Source organism: Petaurus breviceps, unplaced genomic scaffold (assembly GCF_028583685.1).
Source record: "Petaurus breviceps papuanus isolate PSGF00001 unplaced genomic scaffold, PetGlider_PUasm1.0 551, whole genome shotgun sequence".
NCBI lineage: Eukaryota > Metazoa > Chordata > Mammalia > Diprotodontia > Petauridae > Petaurus > Petaurus breviceps.
The window spans coordinates 13026212-13050763 of NW_027186372.1; the positions used below are offsets into that span (position 1 = coordinate 13026212).

The following is a 24552-nucleotide window of genomic DNA, read 5'->3' on the forward strand; positions in this document are numbered from 1 at the left end:
CAAATAACAAAATAAATGGCAGGTCCAGTATTTGAATTCAGGCTCACCAACTCCAAATCCAGCACTCTTTCTACTGTACCACACAGTCTAACAACTAAAGCAAAGAAGCAGCATCTTAGGAATCATTTAGATGTTTATATCATCCTTTAAACATCTGTGTGTGTACAAATACATACCCAAAGTCATTTTTAAATGTTCTTCTGTAATGACTTAAACATTTTCTTTATAAAATACAGAAATACAGAATAATTCACACTTGTATAGCAATTTATCTATTATCTTATTTAGTCTTAACAACTTCCAATTTTGAAGATGTGGAAACTTATGTTTAGAGAATCAATCAATTAACAAGCATTTTGTTTGTTACATGCTGTTAAGGACTGTTAAGGGGTCCCCTGAACTTGTTGTGATTGTCTGTTAACAGAGCATACCATGTGCCAGATACTGTGTTATATGCTGGTGATATAGCTACAAAAAAATAAAACAATTCTTATTTTTTTTCCTTTTGGGAGGGCAGTTGGGGTTAAGTGACTTGCCCAAGGTCACACAGCTAGTTTTTGTTACGTGTCTGAGGCTGGATTTGAACTCAGGTCCTCCTGACTCCAGGGCCAGTGCTCTACTCACTATGCCACCTAGCCACCCCAACAATTCTTATTCTTAAAGAGCTTAAATTATATTGGGGGAGATATGTATGTGTGTATGTACACATATATCTCCATGTATGTGTATATAACATGCGTATATATGTACATATATGGATGTCACACACATAGTTTATGTACATATATTTAATATGCATATATGTATACATACATGTACCCCCAATACACACATATGTACACATCTGTGTATTCTGCATATACATGCATATGTATATCCAGAATAGATGTATAAATTATAAATACCATGACATATGTGTATCTATATGTCATATCTATGTATAGATTTATCCTATATACAGTCAAAATAAATGCATTTAGGTAGGGGAAGAAGAGGACTAAAAGTTAAGAAGATCAAAAGTCTTCTGACTCGATGGTAGACATTTCTAGTAAGTTTCAGAGCTGGAACTTAAACCCAGATCTTTTGAATTCCAGGTCTAGGAAACTGTCAATTGACTGCACTGGAATGTGGCTGCATTTAACTTACATATCTGGGTGAGGACTGTTTAGGGGTAGAGAGGCCTTTTAATCTGGAGAGAAGTATTCAGAAAATGTCTTCTCATTTGTATGTTAACAAAACATTTGAGAAGATAAAAATCTTCTGGGGGATTGGGAGTGTAATTAGAAATGGAAAGAAGAAATCCCTATATTTAAGTATATTCAGGTCGAATCCAAAGCAGGATAAAAATGATTTCAGAATTACCCACTGATTTTGAGGACTTTATATAATTGTTCCTTTCTGTAAGTACCAAAAATCAAGATTGACATTCTCTACATAGAAGCTCATCTCTTTCAGAGGAGATGACACAATTATCCCCTTCCCTCTCCCCATCAATACAGGCTTTTATATGGAGGAGATATTTAGAATATGTGCTTTATTAGAAAATAAAAATAATTACTTGCCCCGTAAGGTATACCCCTTAGTGCCTTTAAAATTGCCCTCTTCTACAAGCAGATTTTTCACTAGGATTTTAGAAATCCCCCAAATGTGAGTGCCCATTTAAATTGTTATAGTACTCTAATGACAGAAACTGGAAAAAAAGAAACATTTAGTTTTTGCCTTGGCATGCCCTTCCATGTGCCACACCTCTACCACTCACAATCTCCACAGAGGATTATTATTAGCTTTCCATGCTGAGTAGAGAATTAGACCATGGGATCCACTTCCTGACCACTCCCATTCTTTACATCTCAGAAGAAGAAAGACCTACCCACTGAAAGAAGAGTCTTTCTAGGAAGATGAACTCTGGAGAGCTTCTCTGCTATGCTTAGTTGGCCACCATTCCTAGGACCAGGGTTATTAACATGTCAGGGGGGAGGGGGATCCCTCTGGCAATCTGGTGAAGTCTATGAATCCCCCAGTCCTTTATGGACCAAGAATCATGCTTGTCGCCTATGTATATAATCAAATAAAATAGTAACTTTTTTATAATTTTTATTTTTGCCTTTTGGAGGGCAATTGGGGTTAAGTAACTTGCCCAAGGTTACACGGCTAGTTTTTTTTTTTGTGTGTGTGTGTGTGTGGGTGTTAAGTGTCTGAGGCTGGAACCGAACTTGGGTCCTCCTGACTCTGGGGCCGGCGCTTTACTCACTCTGCCACCTAGCCACCCCAACAATTTCATGAAAAGATGTAATTCTTTTTTTCCAATTCAAGTTCACAGGCCACCTAAAGTCTACCCTATTTGGATCTATGGACCCCAAGTTAAGAAACCTTGACTTAGGATCCACTGTATATTAGATCATAAACTACTACTGCTACTACCAGCATTAGCATTTACATAGTTAACTTTATACTGTGTTCCAGGCACGGTGCTAAAAGCTTCAGATAATTAGATCCTTATAATACTGAGAAGTAGGTGCTATTTTGGTCACCATTTTACATCTCAGTTAAGGAGACTGAGACAAACAGAGATTAAGTGACTACACCAGGATCACACAATTAGTAAATGTCTGAGGTGGGATTTGAACTCAGGTCTTCCCAGCATAAGGCCCAGTGCTCTATCCACTGAACCACCTCACTGCCCCTAAACTCCATGGTGACTGTATTCCTCTATAGTGACTAGTACAATGAAAGGCTAACACAGGGTGAACATTCAATAAATTCAAGTGAACACTGTGCTGGGGTGGCAAGAGTACTCCGTATGGAGTAAGGAGTTTGATAATTTATGGAACCCCATTTGGGGCTTTCTTGGCAAAAATCCTGGAGTGGTTTACCATTTCCTTCTCCAGCTCATCTTACAGATGAGGAAACTGAGGAGAACAGGGTTAAGTGACTTACCCAGGGTCACAGCTAGTAAGTATCTGAGGCTGGATTTGAACTCAGGTCTTCCTGATTCCTGGCCCACTTCATCATCTCGCTGCCCAGAGGAAGGAGACCTGGGTTCAAATCCCATCTCAGATATTTATTGCGTGTGCAACCTTTCACCAGTCCTTTAAGCTCCCTTGGCCTCGGGTCATCTTTAAAATGAGGGGACTGGACTAGGTTTCTTCCAGTAGGAGATCTAGGGTACCATAACCCCATACTAGGCACTAATGCTCCTATACTAGTCTTGGACACAGTTCCTGGTGTAAAAATTACAAAAACTGTGAAAGTAGAATGGTTAATGACCGTACGAACCATCTTAATCTTGAACTTCCTGAACTATTGAGGCCAAACTAACCTGGGAATCAGAATCAGCCAATCAGGAGGCAAACTGAGTATCCCGCAAGCTAGACATACCAGAGATCATGGCAGTGTTTGTTGGCTGAACCCAGAAATCCTTCCAAAAGGCACATTACTGATAATTCCTTGACTCTCCTTATCCAGATGACCCACGCTCTAAGACATTTAATCTAAAGCAGAGAAGCCCATTGTGTTCTACTAGAAGGTGGAGACAGATTATTCTGCTGAGAGAGCCCAAATGGGGGGCAAAGGGAGTCTGAACAAGAGGTGACATCAGCCTCAGTAGGAAGGGTACATAAATTGTTCACCCTAAGGCTTTTGACTGAAGCCCCATATACATACTCCTATCCATTTTGAGAAAAATAAATGCAAAAAAAAATCTAATTTCCTTTGTTTTTCTTAGATCAAACTCTCAAGGTTGACACTGGGGACTAACAGAGAGCTTTTTACCCATGGAGTTCAGAAGGGTGTAAAAGAAGCCTAAGGCCATTGGAAGAAACAGGTTTTATTTTTTGAAAGGAGAAAAATAAGTCATTGTGGTCTCATCAGTGCCAGATGCATGGCTCTGTTCCAGGCTGCCAAAGTAGGGAAAATTAGAACCTCTTTTTTTCCAGTGAATTCTCCTGCTATCCCGGCTTCAGAAACCAGGCTGCTGTCCAGACCATGGTGAGATGGTAGTGGGTTCACTGACTTTCCCCCATTCACATCTTCCCTGGGCCAGAAAGAAAAACTAGAAGACAGCCTTGTGAACTAAGGGTCAAACACACGCCAGAGGCAGCACCTTAGAAAGAAAACAGGTTTGATCCCAAGGCCTATGAAACATGTCCAGACAGCTTTCCTATGGAGGGGTCACTGATCTCCCCTCCCCCAACAAGAGGAGTACTTAATTTCCAATTCACTGTTGCCCACCTTAAAGATCAAGTCCTCTCTAGGGGAAACTACCCTCACCCAATGGATACGTGTCTGGGTATCAGTGACAACAGGTTTCTGGGTTGGAATGTCAATGTTGCTATATAATAATGTAAGTCTTTAGCTAACTGCCTTAACTTGGGATAATTAGTAGCTATAGCTATTCCTCACCCTGTGAATTATTTACTGTGCTCTAATGATTATTGTTTCCAGTAGCCATTAGCTGTGCTTTTTTACTTGACTCAGACTTTTTAGCAACTACTTAAAAGGTTCCAGGGATATACCCCGGCTTTGCTAAAAAATAAACAAAAAACCGCATCCTACAAACAACATGTTGCCAATTTTTGGAATCTATACAGGAGATTGTGACCATTTTTCCTCCCCCCACTCACATGTCATTCAGTGTTTATAAGAAACCTCAACTGAGCTCCAGCTGATGTCCATGGATCAGCTTCACCAAGGTCTATGACAGAATTTTCCTGTCTTGGGTCTCTACAATCTCTTGATAAGGAATCTGATTTAAACAAAACTGAGAAGTAAAGTCACCTCCTGGGGGCTGCCCAGAGGCACCAGATTTAGCTCCTTGGGTCTTTGGAATGCCATAAAAGAGGAGGTTAAAAAACTAACTTCAGAGATTTTATTTTTACAGTTACGGCAAAGAGTCAGAATGATAATGATAGTTGCCCCCAGAATTTGTAAATACAGTGAATGCTGCGGCTTTTTCTCGAGTCTTCATGCCAGCCAAAGGGTTTAAGCTGCTGTTTGCTAATCAGATGTTTAAAATAAAAAACCATCTTCTGACAACCTGAGCAAGAACAAAAGGCCAAGCCAGGAGTTAGGCAACAAGAGCCATATTGTTTAGGGTAATGTCTTCAATCTCTCCAAAGGTTTGCTGCTCTTTTGGGATAGTTAAGAAATGATCTTCTAAACTACAAAGCTCAGAATTTAAGCATTTAAATGACATCAGCAAGATATTACATTGCAGCAAGAATCTATCAGTGCTGTCTGGTCTCTGACAATGATTTTCTACATTAAGAAAGCTTTCAGGAGACGTGTTTCAGGAGTCTCTGCTTATTTGCCTCTTCGTTTATACATGAATAAAACAGGGCAATTGGATCCAAGTTCTTCCCTCTCCCTCCTCCTTCCCCACCCCACTTCCCACTCATGTATTACACATATGGCCCCTCTCTCTTAGATCTTGGGGATACCAGGGCAGAGTCCCTTGGGGATTCGGCACTCTCTTTGAAAAGTTCCAAGGTGCTCACATTTCCTAAGATCTCAGAATAATAATGGGGAAGTAGAATAAAAGGGAAAGAGACCAAGAGTCTTTATTAGGCAGAAGGAGCTCAACCTAGGTGGTAACTTCACAAACAAGTATGAAATCTTTTTCAAAACCTCCACAACCTTATTTAAAAATCCACCAGCTACTTGTTGCTAACTCACAACAGGATATTTGGGGGAGAAGGGAGGGTGTTGTGGGGAAGAACAGGCAGGATTTCTTCTGTTTAGGGAACTCCAGACATCCGAACTCCCTCCAGAAAAGCAGAGCAGCAACCTACCTAACTGTAATTTAGTTTCAGACTTGCCTAAGGCACTTGGAGGTTAAATGATTAGTCCAACCTTGAATGAGTCAGAGATAGGATTTGAACCCAGCTCTAGTTGAACAGAAGGCCAGTCTTCCATCACTATACCAGACTGCCTCTCAATCAGATCACAGGCGTATTCAGAGCTAGTAGGCATTTTTTTTTTCCCCAGGGAAAAAGGGGCAGCTGTGTGACACAGTGGATAGAGTATCAGGCCTGGAGTCAGGAAGACTCACAAGTTTCCTGAGTTAAAATCTGGCCTCAGATATTTACTAGCTGTGTGACCCTCGGCGAGTCACTTAACCTTGTTTGCCTCAGTTTCCTCATCTGTAAAATGAGCTGGAGAAGGAAATAGCAAACCACTCTAGTATCTTTACCAAGAAAATCCCAAATGGGGTCATGAAGAGTTAGACAACAAAAGGCACTTTGGGGGCCGACAAGTTCAACCTCCTCATTCTACAGCTGGGAAAACTGAGAGCCTGCGTGACAGGTTCTCTAAGCAAACTCCCTACACCAAGAGCTTCACTCTGAAGAGCAGAGAATGGAGGCAGGAAATTGCTGTGCCTGAAATCTAACCTTGTGACTCTATGGAGAATTTTACATCTTTATCGCAGAGGTCCTCAAAATGTTGTTTCTCAAACCTCAGAGACACAGAAACATGATCTAAAAAAAAAATCTTAATGAAGGGATAACATTGTATTATTCACTTTCTGCTGTGGTCCATCCTGCTTCGGGATAAAAGACAGTTATAGGATGAGGATTACAAATTGAAGATAGGAAGTTGAGTCAGAAATAATGTGCTCATTTAACCTTAGAACATTAAAAAGATTTAGTAATTTCTTAAGAACATGGACAGCCTACATCTATGAAATCTGCCCCCATCCCTACCAAGCTTCCACATTGCCCTAGGGTTCTGCAGGGCACAGTCTGAAAAATCTTCTTCTACCCTAGCATGAATTTCCAGTTTAACTAAACCTTGGCCTACTCAACCACAATTACCATGGTATTTCACTTTGGCCCGAATTGTTCAGATAGCTCAAACCAATCCTTTGTTTCTCCTCTATCACCTAGGAAATTTCTCCAACTCTCTCACTTTCTGGGCTGTGAGGCTGGCCTCACTCTGACCTCATATACCAAAAGCCTAATTTATCTCACATCTCAGCTACAGCCATAATTTTCAAATCTCCAAATGCTTCAGAAGGCTAGATCCACAAAGGGAGCATTAATGAAGTTTCAAACACTAAGAGACTGTGGAAAACACAGAAGTCCCCACGTTGTTCTGCTAAGTTAAGCCTCTCCCTTCAAGCACGCCCCTTCCCCTCCCCCCAAGATAAATAGGCAAGTGAATAAATAAATAAGATCACTCAACTGGTAAAGCAGGTTTATGGCACTAAGTTTACAAGAATAAGGAAATAAGTTTTGTTTTTAAGAGCTAAGTGATGGACAGTGTTCCTCTGAACACACTGGCTCTGTCTTCTTCCTTCCCCAATCCTATATAGATGGACCTGTCAAAGGCGTAATGGTATCTTTGTTTGCCTTCTGTTGGGTCAACAGTTACTAGTTTAGCAAATAGCAATTCAGACTCACACATGAGAAACATGGAAGCTGATCATTAGAAACATGGGGGGTGGGGAGGGAAGAGAGGGACTTCTGGGAGTTTCTTGGTTTGATAAGTCTATTCTTCAGTCCTGCATGCTTCCTGACATATGGAAGCTCTGATTTTGGCTGCAATGGTCTGTGAATGGTGGTGGGCAATATAAAGCTATCAGTCATAATTCTATGCATTAGGATCATAGATCTGGTGCTAAAAAGAAGCCTTAAGCCTCTTCATTTTATCAGTGAGGAAAATGAGCCCAAAGTCAGTTAAATGATTTACCCAAGGTCACAGAGGTAGGAAGAGTCAGGGGTGAAATCTGAATCTAGGGCCAGGGCTTGAGTCCCTAAGAAAACACCAGTCAGTCCATGCCACCAAAAGGCACTGGCATTGTGTGTGGGTTACATGGCCTTGCCTTCCACTCCAGAAAGTTCAGTTTTGGCTTGGCTCTGAACAGACAGCATGTTTGAGGTTTCTGCCCCATTCCAATCAGACTGGCTGGGACACACCTTAGCTTCTATTGTTTTTGTCAGGCTCAGCTGGTTTTCCTGAGGCCTGGCTCAAAACTCAACAGTGTTGTACTTTCATTTATGCTGACCAGGAGGGCAATCAAATTGCTCTCGAGAGAACCAAGGAGGAGTTTTTCTTAAATGGAAACCACCACTGATTCACTCTGCACCACACTCTATTCAATTTAACAGGCAAGTACCAGCTAACAGTCAAACATAGTGCTAGGTACCAGGGACACAAAAACAAAAATGGCATAGTCCCTGCCCTCAAGGAACTTACATTCTATTGGGAGGTGGGGAGAAGAGCTGTGCAGAGATAAGTAAATCTAAAATAAATACCATGTTATTTCAGGCAATAGAGCACTAATGGCTGAGGGAATTAAGTCACCAGGCAAGGCTGGCTGGCGCTGGATCTGAGCCTTGAAGGGAGTGAGGTGTTTCAAGAAGAAGGGAGGATCATTTCGGGCATGTGGGACAGCCTGTGCAAAGGCATCATGGGAGAGGCAGAGTATCCCCTCAGTGCTTGGGTGCTCAGTTGTCAATCAAATGGCACATTCATTCATAGAAGATACTCCTACTATGTACAAAGCACTATCTTAGGTATCATAGTGAGAGCATGTGTGGTGGCATAAAGATGAATTTTTAAAAAGTTTTTATACTCAAGAAGTTTACAATTTAGTACTGGAGTTATTATGGGTCCTGCCAGACAGGCTCAGAGTTTAAGCCCTTCACTTCTCCCCACCATCCAGTATCTTCCCCACCCCTCAGTATCTCTCCTGAGCATTCCAGGAGTGTTGCTGACTTTCACAGAGCATAATGGTAAGACTATGTTATCTCAGGAATGTGTCTAGGGTAAGGTCCATGCCTACAATAAAAAGCTGCTCACAGGTTAACGGGTGCCTGCTAGATTGAGCGTCATAATACCAGATCATAAGGTTCTTAGGAATTTACACTATACTTTATTGCTACCTGCATACTAGGGAAAATGGAGAAGTTAGATGAGGCCTTTGGGGTTTTTCCCTGTTCAAGGCTGAGAAAAATCAGTAGTTCATTTCCCCTCCTCAACCAGAAGTCTATAATAGCTTGTAAAGGAACCACTGTAAACTTCTGCTTAATCAATTCAATCAGAGGCAATTAGGTGGCACAGTGGATAGAATGCTGGGACTAGAGTCAGGAAGAAGACCTGAGTTCAAATGTGATTTCAAATACTTACTACTGGTGTGATCCTGGGTAAGTCATTTAACCTCTGTTTGCCTCAGTTTCCTCATCTGTAAAATAAAGATAATAATAGCATCTACATTCCAGGGTGGTTGTGAGGATTAAATGAGATAATAATTATAAGGCACTTAGCCCAGTGCCTGGCATATAGTAAGTGCTATGTGAATGTTAGCTATTATTATTTTTATCAATTTAATAATTATTAAGTAGCTACTATGTATAAAGCACTGTTCTGGGTAGGGGAGCTACAAAGGCAAAACATAAACAGTCCCAGTCCTCAGTATTCTACTAGGTATTCTGTTATTTCAGGCAAAAGAGCACTAATGGCTGAGGGAATTAAGTCAACAGGCAAGGCTGTATTCTACTAGGTAGGATACAATATTCTATTGAGTGGGATACACAACATGAATGTAAATCTTATACAAAGTATTCAGGTGGGTTTTTAAAAAATATTATGGGAAGGATAAAAGTATACTTCTTTGACAACTCCTTGTCAAGATGCTGTGATAGTAGGACTAGTTTGTAAAATGGAAATAAAAACTCTAAAAAGAGAAATAACATTATGAGAAATCCATTTTGCAGACCCAAGATATGTTGCTCCCTTATTCAGAAGATTTTTCTGTTTGTTGATGAACCAAGAGGCAGATAACGTAGTGCTGCAAGGGTTCAGAACTGCAGGGAAAGTTCCAAAAGGCTCCTTACTGTGTAGCTGCAGGTTGGTGCTGTGCTGGTCCTTTGTTGTGAGAAATGAAAAAGTAGCCTCTCCCTGATACAGAGAAATGGAGGAGGTGCTGAGAACTAAGAAGAAGGTATTGTGTGGTGTACAACTATCTATGATAAACAACTGCAGAACAGACCAATAAAGAGGTTAAGTTTCTTGGAACCAAGAATAAGTCCTTAGGACAGTTCCATAAAGTGAGGATGGTTTACTCAAGCACGAATTGGTAACAGTAAATCCAAGTGAGCAGAGTGAGGAATTTGTATTTAAATGTTGGACTTGGCTCTAACTTGTATATATGGTTCTAAGTAGAAATGTGGTATACATTCTGGAGAGCAGTCTGGAACTATGCCCAAAGGGCTATAAATAAGTGCATTCCCTTTGACCCAGCAACACCACTTCTAGGGTTGTATCCCCAAAAGATCACAGAAGTGGGAAAAAGACCCATACATACAAAAATGCTTATAGCAGCTCTTTTTGTGGTGGCAAAGAATTGGAAATCAAGGGGATGCCCACCAATTGGAGAATGGCTAAACAAGTTGTGGTATATGAATGTCATGGAGGACTATTGTGCTGTAAGAAATAAGGAGCAGACAGACTTAATAACCTGGAGAGACTTACATAAACTGATGTTGCGTGAGAAGAGCAGAACCAGGAGAAATTTGTACACAATTACAGACACAACGTATGTGTGACAACTAACTTTGATAGACTGGGCAATGCAAGGTTATAAGACAACTCCAAAAGACTCATGATGGAAAGAGACATCCACATCCAGAGCAAGAACTGGAGTCTGAATGCAGATCGAAGCAAATGACTTGCTCACTCTCTCTTTTTCTCCTCTTTCTCATTGTTCACTCCATTGGTTATAATCCTTCTTTACAACCTGACTAATGTTGAATGTGAAGGTATTTGTAGGTCCCACATTTGATTGAAAGAAACTCAAGGGATTGTGGAACTGAATGTTGTAAACTAAAAGTAAATAAATTTAAAAAATTAAAAAATAAACATGGTATACTGGAATAAATACAGGATTTTGGAATCAAGTAACTTGGGGTTCAAATTCCAGCTTTACTACTGTGTGATCTTGGGAAAATAACCTCCATGGGTTTCAGTTTACTTATCTAAAAAAATGAAGGGGTGGGACGAGATGACTTCTAAGGCCTCTTTTGCTTCTAATTTCTGTGATTATAACCTGTTAGTTATAGTCCGTTAATTTAGTATAGTTACATCGTTGTATCCTTTACTAAGGTCCTACTCCTACTTACAGCGTCTGACATGCTGGGTTCTAGAAGTTGATGTCAGCAGAGCACAAGCTTCAGCAGATCCTACAAGCTAGAGAGGTTCCAGGTAGCGGCCCTATGAGGGACTGTTGCCCAAGGATGAGCACATGATCTGAGAGAGGCATCACCCGGATGGCAGCAGAGTGGTGATTTTTTGTCATAGAAACTCTCATAAGTTAAAGAAAGATCAAAATCTACGTTTATGAAGAGGGAAATTGTTGAGCCCTAAAGTGCTGAATAAGTATTTATTTGTATAAAATTCATTAAAATTTCTATGCCTGCTCTCCTCATTTATCCGTATCTAATGGAAGCCTAATGATTCAGTCTACAGGTCCATGAACAGGAGTCACTTTTCACCCAGTGACAGCACAATCTTAGCATCTAAGAAGAATGAGCTTTTAAAAAATAATTGGTTTGCTTTGCACACACAAACATGCATCACACTATTTACACCTCTTCATCTGAAAAATCCCAGCTAGTTTCTTGTCTCTTTTAAATAAAATACCTCTAGACCCAGAGCCTCTATCATTGCCTGATTCTCCCTTTCTTATCTCCTGAAGAGCTTGAATCAACTTGGGCAAATCCCAAAAGTTGTCTATGTTTCAGTTTGCCATAGGAAGTATTGACTCGTCAATCCATATTGGTCAATTTTTTTTTTTGTTGAAAACATGATAGAAATCTAAAAGAAAGAAGCTGAATACAAGGTTAACATATGTCACGTTTGATTCTTTGTGACCGCATTTGGTGTTTTTTTTTGCAAAGATACTGGAGTGGTTTGCCATTTCCTTTTCCAGCTCATTTTTATAGATCTTACAGATATAGTACTTACACAACACTACAGATGAGAGGCCACCAGGATTAGGTCAGTGCCTTTTAAACTGTCGGTTGTGACCCCATATGGGGTCTTGAAAAATCTGGCAAACAGTAAAAGGTTTCTGAACATGCAAGGACCAAAAATTAATTCACAATCAAAATTGTAATGAATCTGGGCTGCTTCTGGCAGAGTTTGCCTTCGTTGCATCTTGCAACTTGCCCTGCAGGCTTGATTTTGAACACAAAGCATGTCCACTTGGTACTGCACATGCCTTCAAGTCACAAAAAGGAGTCAGTGGAAAAAGCTTAAGAAGTTCTGGATGAGGTGACTTGCCCAGGGTGACACAGTCAATAAGTACCTCAGGCTAGATTTGAATTCAGATCTTCCTGACTCCAGGCACTTCACTCTATCCACTGTGCCACCTAGCTGTCCCTATCTTGGACATACTGGATCTCATACAGGACAGCAACAGCTAACACCCCACCCCCCCATATGAAAACGACCATTTCTTCAATTCTTTAATAGACATAGATTTTTAGAGCTGGAAGGAATCTTAAAAGTCATCTAGTCTGACCCATTCATTCACTGATGTATTTATTTATCCATCTATTCATTAATATATTCGTTCATTTATCCATCTACTCATCCGCTCATTTTTAAAATTTATTTCCGTCAAGGGAGCTTCAGATCATCTAGTACAACATCCTTTTGCAGACAAGAAAATTGGGCTTGTCAGAGTAGCGGATGAGCTTGGTAAGACTGTAAGGGACAGGCAGCAAAGGAAAGAACCATCCAGCTCCCCAGACCAAGAGTCCTGACTTGGAGGAGTTATATACCTTGACCTAGAAGAGTCTTTGAGCTTCTCATTTGCATTCCAGGGCACTTGGCCAGAAGATTGCTTAAACCTATGGAGTGCCATTCCAAGTCCAATGCTAAAGCTGTCTCTCTTTGACTCCCTTACTTACTGAGGAAGCATATCAGAGCTGGAGACAATCTAGTAGTCCAATCCTCTCATGTTAAAGAGAAGGAAACTAGGGCCCATGTATTAAGGCAAGACATTACAGTTGAATTAAGAGACTGACACAGGAAAATGATATTGTTCTCTTTTAACAACAAGATTTAAGAATCACTCCTGGAGCAGCTAGGTGGTTCAATGAATAGAGCACCAGCCCTGGAGTCAGGAGGACCTGAATTCAAATCTGATCTCAGACACTTACTAGCCTGGTGACCTTGGGCAAGTCACTTAATCCAAATTGCCCAGCCTTTCCCCCTCCAAAAAGTAAAAAAAAAAAAAAAGAATCACTCCTTACTTTACACTGTGGGAAGTTGGACACACTAAGAATCATACAAAGAGCAGAAAGGTGCCTTATAGGCAACTGATACAGTCCCATTTTCTGGAAGGGGAAATTAATGGAAATTAAAGGGGAAATGAAGGGGAGGTGATTTGCTTAAAGCTACTTCTTTGGAAAAGGTAGCCACCTGTGATGAGATCTCCTCTGACCCCTTGCTCCAAATAGCGGTGAATTGTACTTCAGTAAGTGGTTTTGATGTGCGCAAGTGTTTAAGATGAAAATGGCTCTTTAAAAAAAAAAAACACATTAATAGCAGTACTGAATAGCTATCATGTCAGGAGAGAAGGCCTCTGCCACTATTTGGAATGGTCTTGATTAAGCAGAGTCCCCAGATAGTAGGAGGCAGCCTGGAGTAGTAAAGGCACTACTGACCTTGGAGTCAGGAAAACCTGGGTTCAATTTCACCTCTGTGAGTCACCATTTGTAAAGTACTTTATAAACTTTAAAGCAACTACAAAAATGTCAGCTATTATTATTAAAAATAGGGGACACTGATGACAAAAGCAGGAAACCTGACCCCATCAGGTGGCTACTCAAAGAGAAAACCACAGTAACACAGTGGAGACTGGAGCATTGTGATTGAGGCCAGTGCTATGAAGATATAGGATGGTCAGGAAAAACTTAGATTAACTGATTAGAAAAGTCTTGAAAAATGGGAGCAGTGCTAGCTGAATCAGCAGGAAACTTAAAGCCTTGAGGCCACATGTGGCCCTCTAGGTCCTCAAGTACGGAAACTTGAGGACCTAGAGAGTCACCTGGAGAGTCTCAAGGCCACAGGTTCCCCAGCCCTGGAAGTGCTTCTAGAAAAGAGAAACTAGATGTAGAAATGCTAGAAAGGTCCAGGAAAGTCATCAAGTCAAGGCTACAAAAGTAATGTTATCTAAACATTTTTAGAGTCCTTTGTAGAGGTTATCTCATTTGGCCATCTTCACAATCGAGTGCTGTAGGCAGACCACATATTATGCCTAACATACATATGGGGAAACTGAGACAAGGAGAGGTGAAGTAATTGTACTAAGAAATACAATAAATAGTACAAATATGTATCTCCTAATCACTTATCTTATTGTCTTGTTGATAGCAGTTCTGTAAGCAGTAAGAACCATTCTGACACAAGAAACCATATCTTGACTTGAGGCATGTACTCTACCCTGGACTTCTCTCCTCCTCATCTCTGCCTTTGGGATTCCTTTTAGCACCATTTAAAATCCCACCTAGTTATAGGAAGCTTTCTCTGGATCCCCCTTAAATCTAGTGTATTCCCTCTGTTGATTATCTTCAGTTTAACCTGTCTGTAGCTTAGTTATTTGTGTCCCTCATTTGATTGTGAGTGCCTTGAGAACAGGGGCCACCTTTGCCTTTCTTTGTAGCCCCAGCATTTAGTACAGTGGCTGGCACACAGTAGGCTCTTAATAAATATTTGCTGACTGACTTAGAATGAAGGAGCAGACTTGGCACCTGGACAGAAAAAAAGCAATGTGATCTATAATGTGGGCTGTGAGTTTTGTAGATCTGGGTCTTAGCCCTCAATTCTACCACTGAATTGTGATCTTAGGCAAGTTGACATATGTGTCTGGACCCAAGTTTCTTAATTCGATTTTCAAGGTCCCTTTAAGATTTAAAATTCTATGATTCTCCCCCCTTTGCTTCCAGTGTAGCACTGGACTTGAAGTAGAAGAGATGCTGTACTAGCCAGGAAGGGCAGAGTGACCCAGTGATCAAGGGTACAGGATTGTGTCAGTCAACAAGTGAATGAGGCAGGGAATGATAATCTATTAAAAGCCTCATTATCGTGTGATAAATTAGGCCAAGTTTATAAATAAGGAATAAGAAGATACTTGTCATTTTTTTCTGGATGTATGGGAGGGGCAGGAGTTGGACCGGACCTGTGATTTCATTAATATGGAGGCATTCTAGTGAGAAGTTTCCCTCTACCAATGTAGATGAGTGGACAGCCAGGTGGCAAAGTAAACAGAGTGCCAGCCTAAGAGTCAGGAAGACTCCTCTTCTTGAGTTCAAATCCGGCCTCAGACACTTACTAGGTGTGTGACCCTGGGCAAGTCCCTTAACCCAATTTGCCTCCATTTCCTCAGCTGCAAAATGGAAAACCACTACAGTATCCCTACCCAGAAAACCCCAAATGGGGTCATGAAGGGTCTGACACGACTGAAACAAGTGAACAACAAATGTAGATGAGCTCTGCAACATAGTCTTAGAAAGTAGCCAGAGGAAGCTGACAATCTGGATTTCAAGCCAGATCTTCCTGACTCTGAGACCAGCCCTCCAGCGACAACCTCATTCTACCTCTAACACTTGGGATTATCTCTAGGTACACAGTTTGTGCTAACCTCTCCCTGCATCTCCATAAACCTCAGAAAAGTCGTTTTACACTCAATGTCTGATTGGCTGATTAGGAACGTGCCATACTGAAGTGGTCCATGTGGATGAGAGGCTTTTCTAAGAAACATGGTAGGCCTAAGGGAGCACACGTCAGGCAGGCTAACACCTCTGGATGTCAACTTTAAGGTAATGATAAAAAATATTGAAAATAAGGCCCCTTTTCTGGTCAAGAAGATGACGGCATTCACTCACTGTGCAAACCCTGCATGGTGTCCAAGACAACTCCAATCTAAGGAAGAAGTTGGAATGAGCAGTCCCAATATAAAGAATCCTATGAATCAATGCCCACAATGACATCTACAATTTATAACACCCCACTTCACTGTGACAGCCTTGGTGTCAACTTCCATGCAGCACTCACTTCAGAAATTCCAAAGAAGGGCTTGGCTTCTTAGACCCAGATAAGGGCAGAAAAAAGAGGTTTATTGATTTATTTATATGGCCAGTGACGCCAGGGTGGTTTCAAACACTAACTGTAACATGAACTCATGTGAAAGTTGGCCCACCTGAAAACTGACTTCAGTCTGCTGGAGCTGGGGGAGGCCCAGGGATTTCAGCAGTTTTCCAAAGGCAAAGCAAGTAAAAACAACCAAAGACCTTGAATGTTGTAGTGAGGCCTTCCTCCTTGTATTTCAACCCCAAATTTGGCTTAAACCACACATATTTTCCTTCATAGCACACAAAGAACATATCATGTTAGGATTTCCTATGTTACTTTAGTTCCAAGGTTAAAATGCTGCCTTCTATTCCTAACAAGCCAATTCATTTCAAAGAATGCCAAGATACCTATATTCCTATGCTTTTATTTCTTTAAAAGAATTTTTTAAAAACCATTTCTAATGTTTATTGATAGTTTTTTTTAACATCTCTACTCTTCCTCTCTCCCTTCAACAGAACCCCTGTATCCAAGAAGTTAAATGAAACAAATCAACACATTAACCACATCTGATGATGTATACCACATTCTACACCCTCAGTCCACCACTTTTCTGATGAGAGGCAGTGGGCATGCTTCACTACCAGTCCTTTGAAGTCACAGTTGGTCACTACCTTGATCAGAGCTCTGAAGTCCTTTTAATATGATGATGATGATGAATTTAACATATTCTCTATTATGAACTAATATTAGATAATAATTACATATTATGAACTTAAAAAAGGATATTGTACAAGAAACTGAGCTTTTGTAACATAAGTTTTTTTTAAAGTATATATTAAGCTTCACATGAGAGTAACAAAGCTGCCCTGCCTGTCTCTGCTCTCTTCTGACTGGAGTATTTTTTAATATTTTTATCAACGGCCTAATTCTGAAATCTTTCAGCATTGTGTTCATTTACATTATTGTGGTCATCAGGTAAATTCTTCTCCTGGTTCTGCTTGTCTTGCTTCTGCATTAGCCCAGGTATTTTCTTCCGTCTCCCACATGAGAACACAGATCTCCAGGGTGGTTCCCAAGGACAAATCCACCAAGCAACTCCCGAAGGACTGTGAGTCAGGACCAGGGAAACACAATGTCCCCCAATGTGCTGTTGAGGCCCAATCATGGTAGAGCACCTGCAAGACAACCCACTTGGGAAAGTCTGAAGCTGTGTTTGGCTGCTGTTCCCTCTGCCAGCAATGAATAGGAAAGGTGGAAGGGGGGGAAACAGCTCACAAAAAGGTGTCCCTAATCTTGATGCAGTTTTGTTATCATTATCTACGGCTAACCATAGAAGGCAGACTTAAACCTGAGTCCATTTTCTCTGCAGACATTTGAAACTTTAATGTTCCTTTTCTCCCAAACAGTGTGATACCCCTACTAGAGTAGATAACTGAGGAAAACTGCAGTCTCCTGCATTTTTCATCCCCGCCTTGTGATTCCCTGCTGGACTTCCCTGCCCCCACTTTCAGGTTTGGTATTTTGCCCTCGCTACAATGCACAACACATGAGGTATTCCCTCAGGAATGTTTCTTGCATAGGGTATGATGCATAATAACCCTCTGTCAAAGGTTAAAGAACAAAATTGCCACTGTATCCAGTTTCCTGGTTTTTCATCCTTTTACCTCATTCTAAAAGAAAAAGGGATTCAGTGTAGTGTAGAGAATAGAGCTCTGGATTCAGAGTTAGAAAACCTTGAGTTCAAATCATGTCAAAGACATTTAGTAGCTACGTGACCCCTGGTAAATCACATGGGCTCTCAGTTTCCTCATTTGTAAAATAAGGAGATAAATGGTTTCTACGGTTCTTTCCAGCTCTAAGTCTCCGAACCTATCATTCTATGAACGGAGGGAGCTCAGCAGAAGTGGGAACCTTTTTTTTAATTTGAGTGCTATATTCCAGATATAGTCTCAGGAATATGATAGCCTGTCAGTCTCAGGGTAGCTGGCCTGCTGCATGAAGCCTGGAGCCAGACCAGACACTTGACTGATAGCCTCTCTTTCACATGAAGATGCTCATGTTAGAGTCAGACCTCTGCCCTATGAGACTTTCTGAGCTACTTCTCCAAATGAAGTGGATTTAATTTTGCAAGCACTTTCAATGAGTTCTCTGCTTTGCAGTTCTAAATGAAAGGCAGCCAAGCACTGCCAGTTGGCCACTGAGACAGAAAGCCCCTATCCCTGGTCCACCACTAACTCTTACTTGAAAAAGCCACTCGCACAAGACAAATGCTTCCCATAGTCAAAGCTCTCCTGCAACACATGCAGTCACCTCTTAACCCCTGTTTAATGTATCCCTTTCTCCTTTTACAAGCACCTGAGAGTCCCAAGAGGCATTCCAATCTTCCTTGTAACTAGGGACTCCTAAGAAGTAACCTGACTCGGTCCTCTACAGAAAGACAGTGTTTCTCTCACAGCTACCTGGGCTCCCAGAGAAATGGAAACCAGCTCTTTTGCTAGGTGTGTATGGGGGAAATGGGAGGTGGGGTGAATGAAGACAATGATGGTGTCAGTTAGCTATGCTGCTCCTTCCAAAACTTAGCTAGGCTAGGCTAGACTAGGTTAAGCAGGGCCTGACATCAGCTTTCATCCAAACACCTTGGAAGTGAATTTGAACACCCAGACTATCCATGCAGTACTTTACAAAGAGGGTTTTTCTAACTCTAAACTGCTGGATGAGAGATTCACATTCAGGTGTGAAGCTATATTCTCTTTTTAGCAGAGCCCTAGTCATGAAACCATAGAGGAGGTCTTGAGACAAAAGTTGCTTAGATATAACTTTTACCAAAATTCAAATTGGGTTTCCCTCATCTTTGAAATTCCTAGGCCTGTTCTACAAAGCTACTTCCCCCCACTGCCATCCTGGGCCCATATATGAATTATTGGTCCAAGGCAGACTCAATTCCAAAAGGCCAAAAAATTGTTTACTTTGATGTATTTTTTATCTATACAGCCAAAAAGTTAAAGAACACTCCAACTATGACTATAAAATCTGGAAAAAGTAGCTTAGTTTGTTAGAAGAAAGTAGGTGGGTAGGCCATATACCCCTCAGTTGATTTAGGTGAATTGGAATTAGCCTCACTCTATGATCACAGCTCTTGAATAACGGTATCTGGGACAATGAGAATGGGTAAGGATAATTGAAATCACACTCATTCCACTGGAGGAGTCTGTAGAATTGTTTTCCATGGCAAACATTCCTTAGGCCCTTGAAGCTGAGTTGAGGCTCTGATCAAGCTGGGCAGGACAGTATGTGGTGATACAGTCTGCAACTTAATCAACACTGGATAATCAAGAATTGAAAGTCTAGAGCCCTGTCATGGAATGAGCAATCCATGGGATGGAAGCGCTGGTTCATGCTAGATAATGTTGGAAAGATTTTTGGTTTGGATTTTGATTTTCCCCAGGGGTAGGGAACCTTCAGTCTCAAAGCCATATCTGGCCCTCGAGGTCCTCAAGTGTGGCCCTCTGACTGAATCGAAACTACTTCCTTAATAAAAGGATTTGTTCTGTAAAACTTGAGACTCAATCCAAAGGCTGCAGCCGAGGACCTAGAAGGCCACATGTGCCCTATCCCTATCATGGCAAAATTGGCTAGACATTGCCAGAAATTATCTCATCAGTGATGATGATGAAGATAGTTAACATTTATATAGTGCTTGCTGTGTGCCAGGCATTGTGCTAAGTGGTTTACAATGATTATCTCATTTGATCCTCACAACAAACCTGGAAAATAGGTGCTATTATTATACATTATATCTATTATATTATTATTTAAAATTTTTTTTTAAAGCATAGGAATATTTAGTACTGGGGTTTCAGAAAATTTCCTTGTAAAGCTTGCTCAAATGATCCACTTTTTCTTAGAGAATGATAACTTGCATCTGTTCCTGAACCTCACTAAAGTACACACACCAAAGACTTTCGAGAGAGAGAAGAAACTTTAGAATCCATTTACTCCTTCCTAGTTCCACAACTTGCAGCCCACCTTTTATTTTAACAGATGAGAAAACTGAAGATCAATGTTAAGTGACTTGCCCAAAATCACACGGCTATTTTGGACTAGGGCCAAGACTTGAACAGTTTTTTTTCTCACTACAATATGGTATCAGGTAACCCTGGCCTGGTCCTTGTTTGCTCCATGAAGAAGGCAGAGTTATTCTGCAAGATGAGAACTGCTCCTGGGCCCTGTGAATACCAGGCTGGCAGAACCTGGTCCCAGATGACCCATCAGGTTCCTGGGCTTGACCCTTTCATCAATGGTGACTTGTGGTAATGTCGGAGCCTTTAGCCTAGTGGGCAGGGAATGAGAGCTGCACATTTGGCTCTCTAAGGTTGTTCGGACAACCATCTGCAGGAATTTCAACCTCCCAGTCTTCCTCTCAGTGAAGGGGGAAAGCTGGCAGGCTTGGCTGCCTGGCTGCTCTTCAACTCCCCTAGTGAAAGGGAAGCCTTAAATCGGATTCCCTACCCCCAGCAGCCTCCCTCCATCCGCAGGACAGCACACAAAACAGCTTTACCCCCAGAGGGAGGAATGTGCCAAGACATTCTTTCGAGCTGGTAACTGGAGAGTCTGTTCTCCCCACCATGGCTAAGAAATTACTTTTCTGACTAAATAAACGATCATTCTACATAACTTCCCTAGATGGAAGGATGTGTGGGTATCTTTTAATCGGGTAAGGAAAAAGCCAGGGCAAAAAAAAAAAATACAATTGCCAGAAAAGAAAAGAAAATCATCTTGTTTTAAAGCATTAACTAGTTTTAGACATGTAATTACCTTGGCAAGATCTTACCCCCTCTAAGAAGGAACTGTACTGCATTTAGCTTTGTTAAACTTGGAGTCACGCCTCCTCCTCCCCACAGCCCTGCACCCTCCATCCAACCCCAATGTCAGAAGGTCTGCAGAGATGCAGAGTTCTTAGAAGGGCATAGAATTTTAAAGCTAGAAGAGACCTTAGTGTTACTTCACCATAGAAGCCTCAATCGAGAGGTGGAATTTGACAACCATTTATTAAATGCTTACTGTGTGCAAGGCATTATGCTAGGTTCGGGGAATATGGAAAGGTGGGGGAGGGAGGCATCCGTGATCACTAAAAGCTGATGTAGTCTTTTGGAAAGGGACCTTGGAAAGCATCCAGCCCAGCTTCTTCCCACCCCATTTTACAGATGAGGAAACTGAGTCCAAGAGATGACTTGTGCTAATTCGTGAAGTGGCAATGCCGGGGTTTGTATATGAATTTTTTTCACTCCAAATCCACTATTCTTTCTGATCCATCACACTGCTCCAAGTCTTTCTTTTTACGTGTGAAGAAACTGAGAGTAAGAAAGGGGAAGTAACTTGCCTATATCATATACTAGAAAACAGCTGCTGGTAAGCAGGTCAGCAGGAAAAGGTCAAAGGATAATAGACCTAGATGTGGAGATCTCATCTAGTTCAGCACCATCATTTTGGAAATAAGGAAACTTGAGGCCTAAGAAAGTTAAAATTACCTTCCCAGTCACACAAACCTCAGGGATGGGTCTAAATCCAGATCCTCTGACCTGAGAGCCAATGCTCTTTCCATTGTAGCAGGTTCCCGCCCCCATCTTAGGATCACAGATTTAAAGCTAGAAGAGTCCTCAGTAGCCATGTAGTCCAACCCTCATTATTTTACAAATGTAAATTTGAGGTTAGGTGACTGGTCCAAAGTTATCTAAGCAGTAAATGCCAAAGGTGGGATTTAAACTCAGGTCTTCTTACTCCAAGGGCAGCTAGGTGGGGTAATGGATAGAGTGCCAGGTGTGGAATCAAGCAGACTCATCTTGCTGAGTTCAAATTTGGCCTCACTTGTGTGACCCTGTGCAAGTCACTTAACCCTGTTTGCCTCAGTTTCTCATCTATAATGGGGTAGAGAAGGAAATGGCAAACCAGAAAACTCCAAAATGGGGTCCCCATGAGTCAGATCTGACTGAACCGACTCAACAACTTCTGACTCCAGAAGCAATGCTCTTTCTCCAGTCCTAGACTGCTTCCCTAAAATTCCACATACCACCAAATCAGAGGATGTTCAGAGTCAACACAATCTCAAATTCTTAAAGCCAGAGTCCTCAAAAGAAACAGTGAAGCCCCTTGGGCCTTCTCATACTCTGCCTTTTAGCAGAACAGGGAATAGGCATTTTATTAAGTACTAATAAGTACTTAAAAATAAGTGTTTTAATAAAAAAATTTGAAAATAAGTACTTAAAAAAGTGTCAGACACTGTTCCAAATACTTTGTAAATATTATCTCCTTTGAAAAATAAGCACTGAGTGCTGCCCAGAGGAGGGGGGAATTATTGTCCCCACCAGGGCTAGGACATATATATATATATATACACATACATCCCTGCTCCTTCTAGTGCAGAAGCATGGGGTGAGAAGTTCTAGAGTGGGAAGAAAGAGGAGGAGGAAATGATCACAATGGGTACAAGAGAGGCCTCTCACCTCCATTAACATTATAACAGCTTCCAAGTAGCTGTGACATTCTTGGTGAGCCAAGCTGCTTAGCCCAGGTGGCAGCTATCTGGGTTTCCCCACCCTCCCTCATTGCCTCCCCTCTCACTCATCTTCCTGTCATTTCTGCTTCCCTTCAGCTCACTGGTTTCCTCCCCTTTCCCCTAACCCCCCCTCCCAATTCCTTTATGGAAGCCTTTGAAGACCACTTGAGTGTGTGATAATTGCACAGACCTCAATTCCCTAAGGCCTAAGGCTTCTTTACTAATTCAAACCCAGTTCTTCTTTTCTATTCTCTTAGTCCTTACCCACCTTTCCAGACTTACACCTTATCCATCTACTTCCTCTGGGTACCAACAGACTTTTTCCTAGGCCCCACTCTTCCAAACACTCATATTTCCCAGATGTTGGGGAACCACACTTTTTAGAAACTCTAGCTCTAAAAGGCCCTGTTGTGTTTCTAAGGACATCTAGTCTATCCAGTCCCTCCTTTCTTTTCTCCAACCTTACCTTTTTACTTGCTCAGGTAGTTCTTGGGGCAGGAAAAAACACTGGGAACAAGATTGGTGAGGGTACTCTTGAACAACAAACTCGCTACTTTGCTAGGAAAGGCCCTGTAGTCCAAACAGGTGCACTCACTGATGTTTCCTTGGAGGAACAGGCTTCTTGCCCTACGGTCTGGCAGATGGGAGGGGTATGTGTACAAGCTTGTGAAGCGGTTGGCCTTGGAGAGGTCTAGGACTGTTAAGACCTCCCAATAGTCACCCCCTTCAACTGTTAAGGTGGAAGAACTCCTGCCTGAGAGAAGCAGAGTTTTACCCTTTACTGGAAATTGTCACAGGCAACCCCAGACATCTGAGCATCCCCTAAGTCTTGGGAAACCCAGGGAGGGCTCTCAGGAGCAGGTGCTTGGCCAAAGCGTAGGTTTGGTTTACTAAATATGAAGATGGTGGAAGCCCTACCCCCCCCCCCCCCCCAAAACATCAAAGCAAATTTTTAAAGGCACAAATCTTATCGATAAAAGGAAGGGCTGGGCTAGCTGATCCTTAAAGTCCCTTCCAGCTCTAATATGCTCTGTGAAGAGGAAGTCAGACACCTGCCCCTCTAATACCCCAACCTCCCCCCCTTTCCCCTGCCGAGTGGGACCGGAGGTGGGGTATGAGGGGTGTCATGGGTAGGGCACCCAGGGCGGAGGGAAGGCGATTCTCCCGCCTCCTCCTCCTTCCCTTTCCTCTCCCAGGTCCTACCTGTCCCGCGGGTCGATCCAGCTGGTGGTGCGACTGGTGTGGTCGATGTAGTAAACCTTGCCATCAAAGTCCCGGGCCTCCTCCCAGCCCTCGGGCAGGGGCAGCTCCTTCCTCGGCATCTTCCCGAGCCGGTCCGCGCTCCGCCATGCAGCTCCCGGCTGGGGGGGCCCGGGGCTCAGCGGCGCCGGCGGGGCTGCTCGGGCCCATCCAGCCGCGGGGGCACCATGGTCGGGCCCGCTGGGGGCAGCGGCGGCCGCGGCGGCTTCGGCCCAAGGGCAGCGCGCCCGCTCCTGCGGCACAGCCCGGGGCGGAGTGGGGGCTGAGTCCGGGATGGCCGGGGCGCAGCCGGCACCGGCACGCGGGCACCGAGTGCCCAGGGGGGACGGAGAGGGGGCGGCGCTAATGGGTGCAGGGGGGGCCGGCCGGGGCTGCGGCGCTGTCCATTCGGCCCTGCGGCCCCGGCCCGGGCACCGGGGCTGCGCTCCACCTCCTCCGGTCTCGGCTCACCGCAGTGCTCTGCCTCCCTCTCCCCTGTGCCGCTCGGCTCCCCGGCAGGCGAAGCTGTGCAGAGCGTGCGCGCGTGTGTGAGTGTAGCGGGGCGGGGGTGCGGCGGGGAGGAGGGAGCTTCTCGCCAGCTGCGGGCTCCCCGGGTCCGGCCGCGCTAACGCCGGGGCTAGGCAGCGGGCGCGGGCCAGCCCCAGGCACTGCGCTCCCAG

General features: G+C 42.8%; 1 protein-coding gene across 1 annotated transcript in view; it reads right to left on the reverse strand.

Annotated features, from left to right (window-relative positions):
- The window catches only part of WWC1 (WW and C2 domain containing 1), a 153630-nt gene extending 129560 nt beyond the window's left edge, over positions 1-24070 (reverse strand). The window contains exon 1 of the mRNA XM_069102405.1: positions 23837-24070. Within this exon, the coding sequence (XP_068958506.1) occupies positions 23837-23955 (119 nt within the window). The 5' untranslated portion in view covers positions 23956-24070. The remainder of the gene's footprint in view (positions 1-23836) is intronic.
- Positions 24071-24552: the final 482 nt, after the last annotated feature.